Raw genomic sequence first — 17344 nt, 5'->3', positions numbered from 1 at the left:
GCTTGACTCGATGCTATCTGAAACAGATACCCAAAGGCATACTTGAAGGAAAACGTAAGGCTGAAAGAAACCCAACATCCTCAGCTCTTTTTAACACAATGAACAGAGATTTTTGCATTCATTGAGAAAAGTTCTGAGGGTTTTGAGTTATAACCTTAATCAACTTGCATGTGGACTTCTAAAAAGCATGGTGTTTTAATTTGCCAGATCTTCTTAAAATGCCTTTTACCAGGGAAACTAATACATATATATTCTTTGCTTACCAAACTGATATTCTGTTTCTCATTACACTCATCATTGTATCTAAATACACTTTTAAGCAATCTAAATTTTGTTTAAAATCTATTAAATTTGGATTAACTAATACTATCAACATAGTTAGCTGGATTATTTTTTTCACATGTTCCTTTGTATTAAAATCAATTATGTTGTGGTTTGATGCAAGAGCTTTTTGTTTGTTTTGGTGGGAGAGGCAAAGTCCAATTTCCTAACGTGCCAGTACAGTTCTGGTTGCTGAAGACAAAGGGTGGGAAGGAGGCTGGCGGAAAAGATGGCGGGGGTAAGTGAGGTAAGAGGTGGGGGGAGGAAAAAATTGATTTAATAAAAAAATGAGTAAAGAAACTTTAAAAAATTGATATAAGTTTCACATTCAGTCTAACAACACTGCTTCCTGCTCCTTTTTGATGGAGGCTAACACTGCGTTATCAGTCTCTGTGGCTTCTGTGTCCCCACCACCTAGCAGAATGGAGCGATCTTCTTCTAGTGTAAAGACAGAGTTTTGATTTTGGCACGAATGTTTGACTACTTCATTGGGAGTTGAAAACGTTTTGTCGCACAAGTTACATTTGTAGGGCTTGTTGGTCTGTACTAGCATGTTGTCCATTTGACTGCCTTCCTCAAAAGTACAGAGTTCCAGAGTCTGTTTGTCCACCATCGTGTACGTGTCCATGCTCTGGTTTAGGCACACGTGTCTGGCAGCCTGGTTAGCCCTACAAAAGCTTTTGTCACAAGTGCTGCACTTGAAGGGCTTGCCAGTGTGTATGTACATGTGCTCCCTCCAGTGGCTTTTCTGAATAAATTTGCGACCACAGATGGAACATTCGTATTTCCGTCTTTTTACTTCCCTCTCTTGATCTGCCTGCTCCAAGTTGTCTATGTCTGCAATATCGGACGGGGGCGGTGTCTCTGACTGCTGCTGCCCATCAATTATTGGGGAGTCTGAGATCTGCTGCAGCTCGCTGTCACTAATCATCCCTGCTTCAGGCACTTCCACGGCATCTTTATCAGCTGTGTTGTTACACAGAGACAAAGAAATATTACTTTCTCCCTGCTGGCTAGATGTGAAGGGAACTCCCGTGTGGATCTGCAGGTGCTCACGCAAACTACTTCGCAAATTGAACCGGCGACCGCAGAGGTGGCAGGCGTAGTACTTTGGGAAGCTTCCGTTCCTTTTCATAATGCTTGGCTTGACATGTGCTATTGTGAGCGAGGCAGGCTGTTCATCTGAAGAAGATGCTTCCATGTTGGCCTCTTCTCCTGCAGGCGAATTATTACCCGCAGCAGATACCAGTTCCGGAGATAACGAAGATGGCAATGGGTCAGAAGTGGACATATTTGTCCGCGTCACTTGTGGCAGAGTCGTAGCTAACTGCGAGAGCTGTGAGCCTTCAGAAACCTGCTCTGGGTTCATCCGTGATGTCTGTGGCCTTGGTTCTCTCCCGAGTTTGTCAGTCGCTGATGTAACCTTAGGGGGATGTCTTATCTGGTGATCTGCAATCTGAATGCCATATAATGAAGATGCTAATGGAAAAACTTGATCTGGGTGAGAAAAAGTTCCCTGACTTGCAAGGCTGGCCTCTTGAATTAGTGGATATGCATGCAGAAACTTTATTCCTTGTTCTAGCCGAACTGGGTCAATGAGTTGTGGTGCCATCTTCCCAGTGTACATCAAATGCAAGAGATAACTGAAGATATCTGGCTGTATGTCAGTCGCTTTCAAACGGACACATTCACTGAAAGGTGAAACAAAATGATCAGTAAGAGATAAGGCAAATCTTTTTTACCAGATATAGCTTATTCAAGCACTGATAAAAACCAGCAGCATCTACTTAAATTCAAAGTCAGAATCTGCAATAAATATAGAGAAATGCTTTAATGTAAAGGAGCTAATCTTATTGGCCACTTGAAAGATGACATATTTTTCCTCAGGGAAGTAACTGGCTTGAAAGACAAAGCTGTCCCATTGCAATCTACACCTTCGTAAATTGCTGTTACGTTATAGATTTGCCTTTTTTGTTGGATTCAAACCCATCCGTAGCTAAATTAAAACGTGCTAGCACTGGACTCTACATTCACAATCCTTTAAACTTCTACTTGGTACTTAGCCCCGAAAACACCTAAAATTCACCTGGCGCTTGCCTGTTTGGTTTCTATGGTTTACTAAGGTTTATAGTTCTGCAAATGTGTGGTATCACCTTGTCTCAACTACATTACAGCCAAGCAACCATGCAGGACAGGGTGTGAATCCCCTGAGGATCTGATGCAGCAGGTGTAGCCTGGGCACATCTAACCTGTGGAGGCCGGGCTCCTTACAAAGGAGAATGCTGGCTTCGTTCCTTGAACAGGGAGGAAGAAACAGTAGCACTGGTGGTACACCTAGTCAGCCTAACAGTCCCTCTGTAAGAGCGCTCAACAAAGGCTGAGCTTTGGCTGTGATGCCCCTCTTCAGCCTAACAGGACTGAAACCAACACCATCCTCCAGCTGAGAGCACACCCTGCTCTCCAGCTTTAGGATACTCTGGACTGAACACCCACCACTACTACGGCTGAAGCTGGACCTCTGTGCAGAAAGAGAGGCAAGGTTCACAGAAGAAGAAAGGAAATCGGGAATGTCTTGGTTAGGACAGTTAGCTAACAGGAGAGGATCTGGGATTTCAATTGTTTTCCAGAGTTATTTGTAGCTTTTACATTAAACAAACATTAAATAAAAAGACAGAAATCCAGAAACGGACATGACTGCGCACTGTGGTCTGAGTGCTCTAACCACAGTAGGCTACCAAGCTGAGGAGGAAATTATAGCCAATTCTTCCATTTCTTGAGGTGCACCCTTCTCGAGCGCTCTCTCTGACTGCATCTGAATTCAGATATGTTACTCAAAAGTAACCTTTGCAATGCTGTCTTCCAGAGATGACTGTGTGCTCTTCATGGAGCATCAAGACCAATACATCTGCCTGCAGTCCTGCCTCACAAGTGTAAATGCGCTTCTGTCCTCGATATTTACTTTTGGCTAAGAACTCTTAGCCAGAGAGAGAAGAGTTTCACTCACTTAAGATAAATTTTTTGAGATAGTTCAAATAATTAGAACAAAAAAAAAGACCAAAAAAAAAAAAATCTTTCAAACAGTTTTACACTTTTGTTGTCTTTTCAATGCCCTCCATGTAAGGCTGCCCACAAAAAAAGCCCCAAAACCCACGTACTCCCTTACTTTCCACCATGTAGCATTCCAATATGTAGTATTTTATTACTTATTGGGTTGTATATAATGTTATGGAAACGTCAAGAATAACACCAAGACAGTAGAGGACAGTAAGCGGGGGAAGGAAAGTGCAAGAGTGAAGACAGGATCCTTTCAATATTCAATTGTGGAAATCCTACGCTTTTTTAAGGATAATGAACTTGTGCTAAATTATAACGTTAATGAATCACAGTTCAACTTTAACACGTTTTAAACTGAGATTCTAGTTTGCAGATAAGACTGGACTCCATATTCCTTATGTCGTAGCAAGAAGGGAAAAGAACATTTTCGGGTTTCAAAATGTTGCTAGACCTCCTTACTTTACCAAACTGAACAACATTTAAACAGCGAACCTTTTTATAGTTACCTGGTTTGATGAACGAACAACATCTTGAAGTAGTTGGAGAAAGAAGCAAGGACCGACTTGTGTGCCTTGAAGTAGACATCACCAATGGCAACGGTGCAGTCACACAGGAAACCGAACTCTCTCTGAGCATTTAGTTGCTGCAGCAGAATAAGTCCATGGTTGGCCAAATCCATTTTTTTACACTCTGAAAAGCAAATGACTTCCATGTAAAACTTCACAGTAGATGCACAGATGCAACAGTAGCTGTCTCTTAACAAATCGCTTCCTCTAATATCCATATGTCATGCTTTAGTAACACCTCTTAATCCCAAGCTACTGTATAAATGATACCTTACACACTGGCAAGGATCTCTGTTTCATACCAGGCAATGCAATTCACAAAGGTGCAAGTGATTTGCTGAGGCTTAAAGAGCCAAGCAGAGCCAGGGCTAAAGAGTTCTGAAAAGGCATGGCAGGGGGACTTGGATATAGAAACATAAACAGCTAAAGGAGAGGAAGAAATATATTAATAAGTAGTAAAAACAATGCAAAGAATTGCAAATAGACTGGTAACAGTAGTGGTAAGATGGTGGTGGCTACCACTTGTCTGTTCAAACGGGAAAAATAAATCTCCCTTCTGGTATCAGTCACCGTCACCTCAGTGGGTGGGAGAGACAAGAGCAGAACCCAATAAAAGACAAGTTAGATAACTTTTACATAAAAGATATAGCGAGGTATCAAAAATTCAGGTTAAAAGCAAGTGTCCATCCAGCTGAATCCAAACCCAACTTTAAATAATTCATCATTTCTGATGGTTATGCCCCCTCCTGGGAAACACCAGATACATACCTGAGTCTTCCCAGGCTGAAACAATGAATTCATTCTAGGTATTGGCAAGCCCTCCGGACTATCGGAACAGGAGGAGCCAATCTTTTCATTCAACTACTTTGTGTATTTATTGAGATCAGCTACAACTGCATTTTGTAAGGAGCCTGTGTGCTGCAGTGCCTCATCAAGAAACCTGAAGGGTGAGAGGTGCAGTTCTGTCCCATGGGCGCAAGGTAGGTAAGACATGGCCACCAAACCGAGCCCCCCCCAAACCAGGGCTTCTGCAGCACACACATTCCCCCCCCCGCTTCCTTGTGTCCTTGTGCCAGCTGCTGGAGGCTGCCCTCAACTACTTAAGAGCTGTGAACTTCTTCTCAAGGATCCGGGGGTAGCCTTGAATTGATAACTTGGCGAAAAAAATAGCCAAGGAAACTCCTCAGGGCAGTCGCATACGATTGGATGGATGAATACATGGCAGTAAGACCAACAAGTGGATATAAACTTATAAAACAAATAGAGCTTCAGGCAGAAAAAGTGAAAGCGTGAAGTAATGTAGGTCTGTACCCAGCCATGTAAAACAGCAAGAGAAGTCAACAAAATATGTGGGCACGTTGTGCCCCGAACAGTGCAGATGCTCTGTGAAAAGAAAGAGAAATTGAAACCAGGAGAAGTGGATCAAAAGGGGCAGATTTATAAAGAGTCTTGGGGTTTTTTCCCCCTCCAAATCTGATAGGAAGCCGTTGAAATTTTAGGTAGCGTACAAACAGCTTGTTTCTTCTATACAGTGAGAGTGTGGCTTTTCAGGAAAGAGAATAAAAGCGTATTCCGCATATGCCAGTATGTTTAGTCATTGGAGAAACAAGTATTTCCACTTGCTGGAGAGTGAAGAATGCCCTCATGTTTAAACCAAGAACCAGGCTGACCAAATGCGTTCCTTTGCATCCACATGAGATCGGAGCTCATTTGAGTCAGGGGTGTAAGGGCAAAGAAAGAAATATAATTTAAGGTACAGCTGATTATTATCTTATAGTTAGTAAGACAAAAAAACCCAAAAACAACAGGTTCCAACTCTCTTCAGGTCCATCCTCTCCCCCCTAAATTACTGTTTGGATAATTATGTTTGTAGAAACAATAAGCTAGAATCCTCTCTCTCTCTCGAAAGAGGGACTACTCACTGTCAGCAGTAACAAAAATCATGTTTATCGTTATTTAATCCCACAAGGTGCTCCACGCGGGTAGACTTTGTGATGTTACGGAAAACACGCTAGATTTTTTTTTTTTTTTGGTAGCTTTAATTTAGATTATTCTGTGCGCTACATTTTTTAGCTCGTCAGTGCCAAGTCTGGTTTGTACACGGACAGCGAAGCTTGTCAGGCAGAGCAAACCCATCGATGTGAGGGAACTCCGAGCCAGAAAGGCATTCTTTCTAGTTATTATCATCCCGAATTTGTTTAGCTTATAGTTTCACCCTTATCCGAACAGCAGTGGCTGCGGCAGCTGAAGATGTTACCCTGCCTCAGAGACCCGAATTAATCTTTTCACAGAACGGTACGGCGTTTGTTCACGCGCGCGACACTTCTAGGTTTTTGCCGTGTGTTTGAAAGACATTTAAATGGCTTGAACTGCAAGCCCCGGAAGAATTGTACTCTACGGAAATCACAGGGCAGAGGAAAAGAGCAAGGAAATCACTTTGCCTCTCTTTTACATATAGAAGCGTACGGTACGGGCATGCGCACGTTCAGGAGTGTTACCCTCAGCTCTACAAGATGCTGACGAGCACCAGCAAGGCCGGGTTCTAGTGGTGACCGATGCGGCTGCCCTCTCAAATACTTCTTGCGCCCCGCACACCCGCGGGGACCGTCCTTCCCCCGCCCGGCCGGCCTGGCTCCGTTTAGCCCAACTTTAGAGATTACCTAATTTCGCTCGACGGTGGGTGAAAAGCCACGCGAGGCCGAGCCCGTTGGGGAAGCGCACGTTCGCTTCGCCGCCGCCGACGGGAAGAGCGGTGGGCTCCAGTCAGGGGCGAGACCGAGAAAGAGCCGGTACCGCACCCCGCCGGCGGAGACACGGCCCGAGGAGAAAAAGGCCGGGAGGGCTGAGGGAGGAGAAGCGCGCCCGGGCGGGGGACGCCGGCCGCGCTGACGGGAACCAGCTGCCGGGCCCGGCTGCGGCCCCGGCCCGGCGCTCCCCCGCTCCGCCTTCGCACCCCTCGGCGGACACCAGACCTCCCACCCCGCCTCCCGACAGGCCCCGGAGCCCCGGCGGCGGCCGGAGAACCCGCGCTGGGGCCCGGCCCGGCTCCGGCTCCGGCTCCGGCCCCGCCCGCCACAACGGGACCGCGCGCGCGCGCCGGCAGCGGCGGGCGGGAAGGGGCGCGCGCCGCCCGAGCGCTCCCGCCGCCTGCCGGCGCCGTAGCGCGCGGCGGGGCGCCCATCGTGGCGGTGGGAGGGGGGGGCGTGGCCTGCTGCTCCCCCCCCACCCCCCGGAGTCACGCTCGGCCTCTGTGGCACACAGGTGACGGCGCCCTCCCATTGGCCGCCGGGGCGGAAGGCCGGGCGGCCGCGCGCCGCTCTCACTGGCTGCGCCCCGCCCCTCCTCTCCTCCTCCCCCCCCCCGCCTCCGCCCTCCCACCCCCCATCCCCCCCCCCCCCCCGCGCACGCCACGCGCGCACGGACGGACGGAGACGGCGCGAGACGCAGCGCGAGCGGAGCCGCCAGGGCGCGCGAGACGGGAACCGCCGCCGCCGCCGCCGGGGCCGCCCAGCCTCTGCGAGGAGAGAGAGAGACAGGCGGGGCCGCCCCTCCCGCGCCGCGCGGCGCCCTCCCCCCTCCCTCCCCCGCCCCGCCCCGCGCCCCGCCGGATGCCGCCGGACGGGAGGGGGGGGGGTGGGGGCCGCCCCGCCGCGGGCGGGAGGGCGCGCGGGCCCCAAACCGGCCGAGCCCGTCGGCACCGGCACCCTCCCCCGCCCCCCCCCCCCCCGCCCTCTCTTTCCCTCCCCCGGCGCGGCCCTCTCCCCCCCTCCCCGCTCCGGGCTGTGTCCCGGATGGAACCGCCCGGCCCGGCCCGGCCCGGCGGGGGTTTGTCAGGAGGCCAGGCAGCCCCGGCGGCGCCAGGCGCGGCCCCGCCGCCCCCTCCGCGCCCCCCTCAACCCTCCCGGGCGCCCCTCGCACACAATGAGGAGGTAGGGCCCAGCAGGCCCCGCCGCGCCGCGCCCCCCCCCCTTCCCCCACCTCCGCGCCCGACCGCCCGCCGCCGCCTCAGCCCGGGCCCGCGGCCGGTGCGGCGGGGCCGGGCGCACGTGCGGGCAGCGGCGGGGATCCCCCCCGCGGGTGGGGGCGCGGCGCGGCCGGTGCTCACCTGGGGGGCGCGGGCCGCCGAAGCGCCTGGTGCCGCGCGGGCCGCCGCCGTCTCCGCGCCCAGCAGCAGCAGCGGCAACAACGGAGTCAGCGCGGCGGCGGCGGCGGCGGCGGCTTTTCCTGTCCGGTTACGTTAGGGTCACATGACCGAGAGCGGAGCACAGAGGCTGCAGCGAGGAGCCCCCGCCGGGGGGGAGGGGAGGCGGCGAGCGCTGTGGCGGCGGCGGCGGCGGCAGCAGAAGCAGGAGCCACCCAGCCCCCGCCCGCCCCTCCCTCCCCCGCCCGCCCGGCGGGACCGGCCCCGCCGCCGCCTCCCGGGCACCCTTCCGGGCCGACAGCCGCCGCCCCCGCCGGAGCGGGGCGCGGGCCCTGCGGCGGGCGCGCTGCCCCTTTAAAACTCCCGGGGGGGCGGCCCTCTCTTCCCTCCGAGCCCGCTCCGCTCGCCGCCGGGCGGGGGCGGCTCTGCCGCTGCCAGCGCCCCTCTGCTGCCCGGGCTGCGGGATAACGGGCCGGGCCGGACCGGACCTGGGTGGCTGCCGGCTCCCCAGCGGGGCCCGGCTCGGGGCCGCGGCGGCGTGCGGGGACGGGACGGGACGGGGCGGCGCTGCTCTGCTCTGCTCGCCGCCACCGCCTTCCCGGCGCCCTGCCGGCCTCGCCGCGGCGGCAGAGGCTGCCCGCCGCCGGGGGCGCCCGGCCTCGGCGCCGGGGGTCACCGGGTGGCTCCCGGCGGGCGGTGCTTGGCGGCCAGGCGAGGCTCTGGCCGGCGAGCGGGGGGGGGTGCCTCGTGTGTCGTGTCCCCCCCCCGCCTCTCCCGGGGAGAAGTGGCGGGCGCAGGTGCGTCCCTCCGCTTCCCGCCGAGCCACCGGCGGTGGGGGAGGCGGGGACGAACCGGCGGCCGCGGAAGCCGGGAAGGGGGGGGGGTGGGACGCGATGTCCCGGGGGGCGCTCGGGGCTGCGGGGCCCGGGCGAGCCGTGGCGGAGCCGTCGGGGTGGTGGGGGGTGGGTGTTAGGAGTTCGCTTGCCCAAAGGAGCCGTTCGGGGCGGGAGCGTGGGAAGCTTGGCTTCGCTTGTCGGCTGTTCTGGGGGGCGAGAGGTTTGAACTGGGTGTTTTTAACTCGGCTTTTGGATGGGGGCACCTAACAGTCTTCTGTGGCAATCAAATCCGCAGCTTTGGGCTGGAGTGGAGCGCGGTGGGAAGGTGGCTGTAGCCAGGCCTCCTTTTATCCCAATCTAAGATGCGCTATAGAATTTACGGGTGCTTAAAAAACTCTACTGATAAATGCGCTAACGGCCACTGCCATACGTGGGGGGGGGAATAAATGTCAGTCTGGCAAAGTTATTAACAGGGAATCTTTAGCGTGGAGCAGAGAGGTCGGCAAGTGGCTGAGAAGTCCCTGAGGAAATGGAAGGGTGAGCTCCGCGTCGGGCTTGGGTGTGATTTCTCCCGAGTCCCGCACCGCGTTGTAAGGTGGCATTCGCCAGCTGGAGCACTGGCGCGGGCAGAACGGTTTTCGGAGGGAAACTTTGTTGTTGTTGTTGAAAAACTTGTAGGAAGGTATTTTGGCCAGGAATAGTTAAAGGGGGTTCCTTTGCACCCCTCGCCCCGGGGGGCTGCTCCTGCTGTCTGTATGCCTTCTGCTGTTTCGTAGGGACAGCACATGCTACAATTGAATTAGGTCCAGATTATTATTACTTTTTTTAAGGTATTTATCTGAACAAGCTTGTGAGGGGCTAGCTGGAGCTGGGATGATGTTTCCACAGTCATTAAATAAGATGTGCTATGGAAAAAAGGCCCAGACTCTTCTAATTTAGCATCTTGACAGCAAGTGTGCTGAGAGGGAGAGGAGCAGTCTTGTATCTTGTCTGGTTTGTGGATCCACAGATGATTGCAGTCATTCCAGGCTGTGGTTATTTTCACAGGATCTAAATTGATCAAGGACTAGACCCAGTTTTATGTGAGTCTGACTCTGCCGTCTCCCGCCAAAGTTAATGGAAGTCTCGATAGAGATGGCTTGGGACCTTTTGATTGTATAGCTCATGAATATTAATTTATTTATCCAAGTCAAGCTGCACTTGAAAACTAACTAGTTAGGTCCTAAAAAAAAAATAATCTCAAAATCCAGCAACTTTTAATTTTAGCGGAGCTGGAAGTTGATAGTCTGCTGCTGCTGCAGTATTTTGAATAAAGCAGCTGAACAGAACTGCGTCTCTAGGACCTGCCTAAGGACACCTGTGATGTGCTCAACTACAAGGGACGTGTTTCTAAGAGCTCCCTGAGCTCTGCTGTGGGAGCGCGTGGCAAAAAGTTTCTAGCGTGTATTTAAGCAGTCTGCTAGGCACATTCTTTCCTTGTGCATTTCATTTGCATTTCAGCTCTGCAAACTAAACACAAAGTGAAGAGAGTAGATGGACGTTTGAACTCAAGTCACTTGGTAGTGGAAGCTTGCTCTCATTCTCATGGAAGGTGGTGAAAGTGATATAATTTTTAATTAAATAGAGCGGGCTATTTAGGAAAACCAGTGTGTTTCTGGCAGGCGTTGTGGCCTGGTTTTTCTCTTCTGTGTTGTACTTGAGTAGTTCTGTGTCGACATTCATGTGGGATTCTCCTCTGTGCTGTCTCTGAAACTGGAGAAAAACTAACTTAGTTATGTGGTTTTTTTTTTTTATTAATAGCTCATAATTCAGCTTTAAAGCACCTTGGTTTGGACCACAATACTTTAATCCGGCAATAATGCAACAATTCTTAAAGTATCCTGTCTGATTCAAGGTCCATTGAAATCTGTAGGAAGATTTCTGTGTTGAGTTTAACGCTGCTGAACTTCACACCTTCGATGCTGACTTACACCTGAGACATGTCATCTGTGTGGCAGGGAGCAATAGGCAGTTCATCTGTTGCATTTTGGACACCTGACTTAAGACGCGATTCTAAAATTCTATTACAGTCTCATCTCTTGAGGGTTTGTTGTGTTTTTTTTTTTTTTTTTTTAACATAGTTACAATCCATGCAGCTGAAATTATAATAAAAATTTATCCATGTCTCATTAGGTGGTATTATTGTGCTTTTAGTGTTTATATGCTGGTGGGTTTTTTTTTTTCGCCCCAGTTTCTTGAGGTACTTGTTTTAGGGTTCCTTTCCTAGTTTTAGGACTTTTTAAAAGGACTGTTTGGACTGATTCAGATATTGCCGCACACCTGAGAGCATTCTTAGTTGCGTTGCTGCTGCTGATAGGATCAGTCCCTAGGTTTTTGGGTTTGCTTTGGTCTGCACGTACCCAGATGAAAGGCAGAATTTTGTCTGGTAATGTCATGTTTTGCATTGTAAATGAGCATACTGCTGCTGATTTAAGTGTTAATAGGATAATGAAGGTGTCTTGCTAATCCAAGTAAAAATTCACTCAAGCAGTGGGAGGAACTTGAGCCAGACAGACCCGAGTCCTGTCAGTGTGTCTTTTTGGTAGAGTTCAGTTGAAATGTGGAATGGAATAGTAGATTTTTATCGTTATAGTCAAAACCTTCACAGCTCTAGTGATGTTCATCAGGCTAAAACTGCTCAGATTTTCAGCGAGTTTTCAAACTTCTCAGCGTCTTTGAAAAATCAGAGAGCAGAGGCCCTGTTCTGAGGAGCTCTTTGCTCACTGCGGGACCATTGCTGGTGGGGAGTCGTGGGGAGCTGGGAGCCTGTGTCCTGGGCAATGGGCAGGAACCCTTCCCTGAAGGTGTGGGGCACCGCTTCCACGCTGGTACAAGTGTAGTAAACCACGAGTTTATACCAGTGCTGTAAAATCTGCTTTATTAGCGCAGCTGCCATTTCTGACACTTCCACTTGTGGCGTGTGTTGGTGAGAAGGCTGGGTGGGAAGCACCACAGCTGCAGTAGCTTCTCGCTGGATGAGTAAATACTGTACCTCTGATAGTCTCCAACCTTTTCATCCAGGGCTGTATCCTCCCTCCCTGTTAGTATTTTTCACACACGCCATCCGAATCTCACTCATCTTTCACGGGGCACTGGAAGCACAAAGCAGGTGACAGTGATCCCCAGGAAAACCCCTGGCGTACGTACGGTTGTGCAACGGCTCTGCTTTTCCTTGGTGTGGGGAGGCTGTTGGGGTACACTCACACTCGCAACAGGGGAGCGGGCAGCCCCCAAGCAGATCTGAGCTTTCATGTTGTTGTTGTGAGTAGCTCTGTCTCTCCTCGAGGTGAAGGAGGACTATGGTGTGTGTAACCCACTTTTTGTATAAGGTGAAAAAGTGAAGAAATAGATCTTAGTCATTCTGTAGGCTGTTTTTCTGGTATCAATGTGTTAATTAGGAATTGTTTCTACACCTGGTGAACAAAAGCTTTATCATCAGCTAGTGAGTAGCTGCAAGTTAGACCAGGGGGAAAAAGTAGTAATAATAATAAAAATCCTTTTGCTAGTACAATGCGTATCATCTAAAGAAATGGTTTAACTGTATGTATATAATTTTTCTTGTTAGGAGTCTCATCTCCGTCAGGAATCGCTGGTGTAACTGAACTGACGCTGCTTCTGCAGTGCAGGTCAGCCCTTCCTGGACTTTCTGGCTCTGCCTCAGTCCCACGTTAGCCTGTTACTTGGGCCTGCCCGCTTTTAGCTGGGAAAAGTTCAAACGTGACAGCACATTCTTCATAGAATCATAGAATCGTCTAGGTTGGAAAAGACCCTTGGGATCATCGAGTCCAACCATCTACCCTACTCTACAAAGTTCTCCCCTATACCATATCCCCCAACACCACATCTAAGTGACTCTTAAACTCATCCAGGGATGGTGACTCAACCACCTCCCTGGGCAGCCTATTCCAATGCCCGACCACTCTTTCTGTGAAAAATTCTTTCCTAATGTTCAGTCTACCCTGCTGGAGCTTGAAGCCATTCCCTCTTGTTCTGTCATTAATTACCTGTGAGAAGAGACCAGCACCAACCTCTCTACAGTGTCCTTTCAAGTAGTTGTAGAGAGTGATGAGGTCTCCCCTCAGCCTCCTCTTCCTCACACGGCCTCATTCTTGGCCGGAGTGACATTTTTTAGTGGAGCATGACTATAAAGTTACAGGAATGTATGTACTTGCATGGTTTGTTTTCCCTAGAAGAAAGGATTCAAACTGCAGCTGTAGGGAGTGCTTTTTTTAAAGCCCGTGCGGGTGAGATATGGCGTAGAGAAAGATGCTCCAAGTGAAATAGCCTTGATACTATGTTCACGTTACTGTGTAATATCATCTAAATGGTGACTTTAAGCTCATGAGATACTTAATAAACAGTTTCGAATAAGTAGTTTGTCAGCATTGGCTCAAGCTTAGTTAGGAAAGTTAAAAAGTATACGGGGGAGGCAATACTCATTGGTGGTTACCCTCGTTTAGTAGGCATGTTTCACCAGTTTGGAAAATGTACTTATTGAATGGCTGGAGCTTGAAGATGGACATAAAACGGGCAAAGCACCAACAGGGAGAAATGGTGGTACTAGACGTAGCTGTGATGCCTTCAACAGCTCAAAACAGAGCGAAGGAAAATAATGCTTGTCCTTGTTTAAACAAACTTTATTAGGAAGAATCAGAAGTGGGGGTGGTTGTCATGCTATGTGTGTGAGAAGAGGGGCTTTTTTGTTGTATCCACAGTGCAACTAGGTCTGTCCAACTCTGTCAAAAGCCTTGGAGGACCCCAAACTGTTGGAACTGCATTGTTTTCTGAGATTCAGGCAGCTGGGGTTTACGTGTAGTACCGTGATGGCAAGAAGTATGTCACTGGCAGGCAGCTGGGGGATGGGGAGAAACAGGCTACCTCCTACAGTGTATAGCTACAGCTAAATGATTTTATAGGGCTAACAAAGACCTTTGCTTTCCTGCTGATTGTAAAAAAATTGCAGTCTCTTAAAATAATCTTTTTTTCAGCTGGGGCTATATGTGTTTCAGGACGCTCTACCCCCCTCCTAGATAGTTAAGACAGATAGTTAAGCTTTTCTCCCCCCAAGACAACATGTGTTTCAGGCAGTGGCTTTGGTTTTTAAGCACCGTGGGTATCACTTACTGTATCTGAGTACCTCAGGCTTCTGTTTTGTCATTGTCACGCTAGTATCAGAGGCTAGTCTGTAGACAAGGATAATGAGACTCTTGGTAGATGGTAAATTCTAACTGGTGAAGGAAGGTGGTACATCACAGATCAGGAGCTTCCAGCCTGTAGACTTTCCTTGGACAGTATCTTGATGGTCTACAGAAAGTGCCTGAGAAAAGTAAACTGGCAAACTCAGTACACCAGTGCCTTTTGCAATTTCTAAATTGGTCTATACATGAAGGGTCCATAAAGTGGCAAAGGTTCCCCACAACCATTATCACTACCAAGGACATCCATCCCTGTCTTGTCTTTATGTCTGGTACAGCCTTGTGCAAGATAACTTTGTTACTGAGCTATCAGTAAATAAAGTCATTTAGCGGGCACAAAGTATCTGTCTCATTTTCCCCTTAAGAAACTTGGAGCTGAAGTTTGTTCAGTTCCTAGGACTAAGGTAGGATGGGGAAGGAGAGACTCTTTCTTCCATATTTTAGTGTTCTTGTATTTAGTATTCTTGTTTCAGGCAGGTGCTTAAAGTTGGTGAGAATGTCATCCTCCTCATCCAAGCTGGTACGTGCTGGCTGCACTGAATCTACGTTATTTTTGCAGAAAAATATATGAGATTTTTGCAGGGAGGTGTCATGTACCACCCGCAGGGCTGATGTGCTGAGCCACACGATGGAGAACAGCGACTGACAAGAGAGCTGCTACCCCACAAAAATGGGACTGGAAGTCAGGATACATAATCTGTATTTATTGCTACTGCATCTTTATTTTTTCCCCTAGGTGACCCTTACTGGTTAGAATAGACCCATTTTGGTGAAGGCTCGAACTGTGCAAACTGTGAAGGTGGTTTTTTCCAGTTACGTGGTGGTGTGTGGTGGATGAGGCAGATAAAAGATGGGTTGTGTTCTCACAGCTCAGGCGGTTTTGTGTTGCCTCTGGAATTGGAGTCTCATCTTGCCTCTGCCACAGAACCTCTTCCTGGTGAGGCCACGCATGCACTGGCACAGGGTCCCCACGAGATCTCCTAAGCTTCCCGGAGTTTCCCAAGTGCTGTCTGGTCACAGGAGGGCTCTGCTGTGAAAGCTCAAGTTAGGTTCTTGACGCGCTCAACTTCCCAGCTTGGTCCTGGTTATCTACGTGTAACATAGTGAGAATACTCTCAGAATCACAGAATCATCATGGTTAGACTAGAGCATGCCCTGAAGTGCCACATCTATGCGTTTCTTAAATACCTCCAGGGATGGTGACTCAACCACCTCCCTGGGGGCAGGCTGTTCCCGTGCCCGACCACTCTCTCAGTAAAGTAATTCTTCCTAATATCTCATCTAAACCTCCCCTGCCGCAACTTCAGACCATTTCCTCTGGTTCTCTCACTTCACAGGAGACTGTACGGTCAGTTGGTAGAAGAAAAACCCCTCATAATGTGACACAGCTCCCAAGACAGAACACTTGAAGTAATCAAGCCTGACACTTTATGCTTTTAAAGAGCATCTAGGGTCCTCAAACGACTTCATTAAAAGTCGCTTTTCCTGATGGATGCAGCTGGCCTGCAAATTTACATTTTAGCCATTTAGCTGAAATACTGAAACATTAAATGTGAGATGGATGGGAACTCACAGTCTTGAGCGCAAGTATTACACTCAAATGGGGGGGGGGAAGCCTATTTGCCTAAAGGGGTGAAAAATGTTTGCTAGAAAAATTAAAATATCACCTAATTCTCTGTTACTGGAATTAAGTGGTGCTTGGTAAGTTTTTCTACTGCATAAAGGATCTAATGCACTGTTTCTATAATAACCCTGGGTAAATCAGGAGGTGAGTGCCGAGGAGCTGCTCCTCAGTGTCATACTGAGAGACTCTGCCACCAAGCCACTCAGCTGAGCCATTCCCTTCCCTGTGTGGGGGTGAGGGCTCGGACCCTCTCAGCAGCTCAGAGCAGCGGGAGCTGAGTTGTTCCAGAACCCAGACCTCCAGGTATGACCCGTTCTGAGGAGACAGCCTACTCTGAGGAGGAGCTGCTGCTTCTCAAGAGGTTCTTGTGGCACTGGTAACATAACTTACAGCGGAAGGATGGGTCTGTAGTTGGATGTTTTTCCTGGCTTTGCCTGACTCTACTCTCTTCCCTGTGTAAGTGTTTGATGTATTCAAGAGAAGTCTAATATCACACTTGGGAAATGCTACTTCAGGAGATGAGAGAGCAGAAAGCTCCTGAAAACGTAACTGCACTTCTAGCCTGAATTTAGTCATTGTGGCTTGTTAATGATGCTTCAGGAGCTTTTAACAAAATTCTTAGGTTATGTTCCTGAAGCACTACACTGGAGTAACCTGGTTCCGAAAAAGGATATAAAATAGCAGTTGTGTAGTAGTTCCTGAAAACATGTTTAGAAAGAGAAGTTGCTGAGGAGAAAGTCCCCTCCTCCTCTTGTAAGAGTGAGTGGTAGAGACAGCGATCTACAGACCTGTAGACTAGGAGTAGATTAAAAAAAACCAACAAAAAAAAACCCCCAGAAACTTTTTTACCTTAGAGGATAATTAAGACATCTGACCCTGTGCTAATCCACTCCTTGCAACTTCTACTGGTAAAAATCAGGTAATAGGATAAGACAGACAGTCTAATAATAGAGAAATTTCATGAGCCTTACTTTAGTTTCTCATTCTGCTACAGCTTCCTGTAACCTCAGCTAAAAGTTCAGCTAGTTCCCCTTTTATAGAAATACCTTCTAAATAAATGCATTCCCATACAAGTATGTAAATACCTTTTTGTCATGGAGTAGAACATAACATTAAATATACCTGCTGGGTATATTAAAATCATGCCAGGTAACTTAAGGAGAACAAGTAGTAGTGCTGTTTCCAAGCTTGGGACAGTGTCATGGCTATCCGGGAAGGAGCTGGGGAAAATGAGGGAAAACCATGATCATCAGTCAGAAATGCATGAAGTAGATAGGTGAAAGATGCATGAAGTGTCTTTTTCACTGTCAAGGGGACAAGGTAGTAGACTCCTTCACCAAATTAACACAGTCAGCACAGAAGGGACCCATCTTTCTGTCCTTGCTTATGAAGGAGACAAAGCTCAATCTCTCCCTGCATCGGTCCCCCATCTGGGCCTACTTCCCCTACAAATGCATCACTAATAGCTCAGCTTTACACTAGCACATCCATAGATTAAGACTTCTTTAACATCACTAGGTACAGCGGTTGGGAATAATATTCATGGACTGATTTTTTTTTTTCTTTTT

The 17344-nt window shown here is 49.2% G+C and overlaps 1 protein-coding gene across 1 annotated transcript; it reads right to left on the bottom strand.

The window, feature by feature from the left end:
* Positions 1-410: 410 nt before the first annotated feature.
* Positions 411-4087, bottom strand: ZBTB2 (zinc finger and BTB domain containing 2). The gene is made up of 2 exons (XM_074144232.1): positions 3882-4087; positions 411-2012 (listed from the first exon to the last, which is right to left on the bottom strand). Exons 1-2 carry the CDS (start codon positions 4085-4087, stop codon positions 650-652), a joined length of 1569 nt encoding a protein of 522 aa, XP_074000333.1. The 3' UTR covers positions 411-649.
* Between the last annotated feature and the right edge of the window lie 13257 nt (positions 4088-17344).

This window comes from Numenius arquata, chromosome 2, assembly GCF_964106895.1.
Source record: "Numenius arquata chromosome 2, bNumArq3.hap1.1, whole genome shotgun sequence".
Taxonomy (NCBI): Eukaryota; Metazoa; Chordata; class Aves; order Charadriiformes; family Scolopacidae; genus Numenius; species Numenius arquata.
The sequence above is the reverse complement of the archived record's forward strand: the minus strand, read 5'-3'. Positions and strand labels throughout refer to the sequence as shown.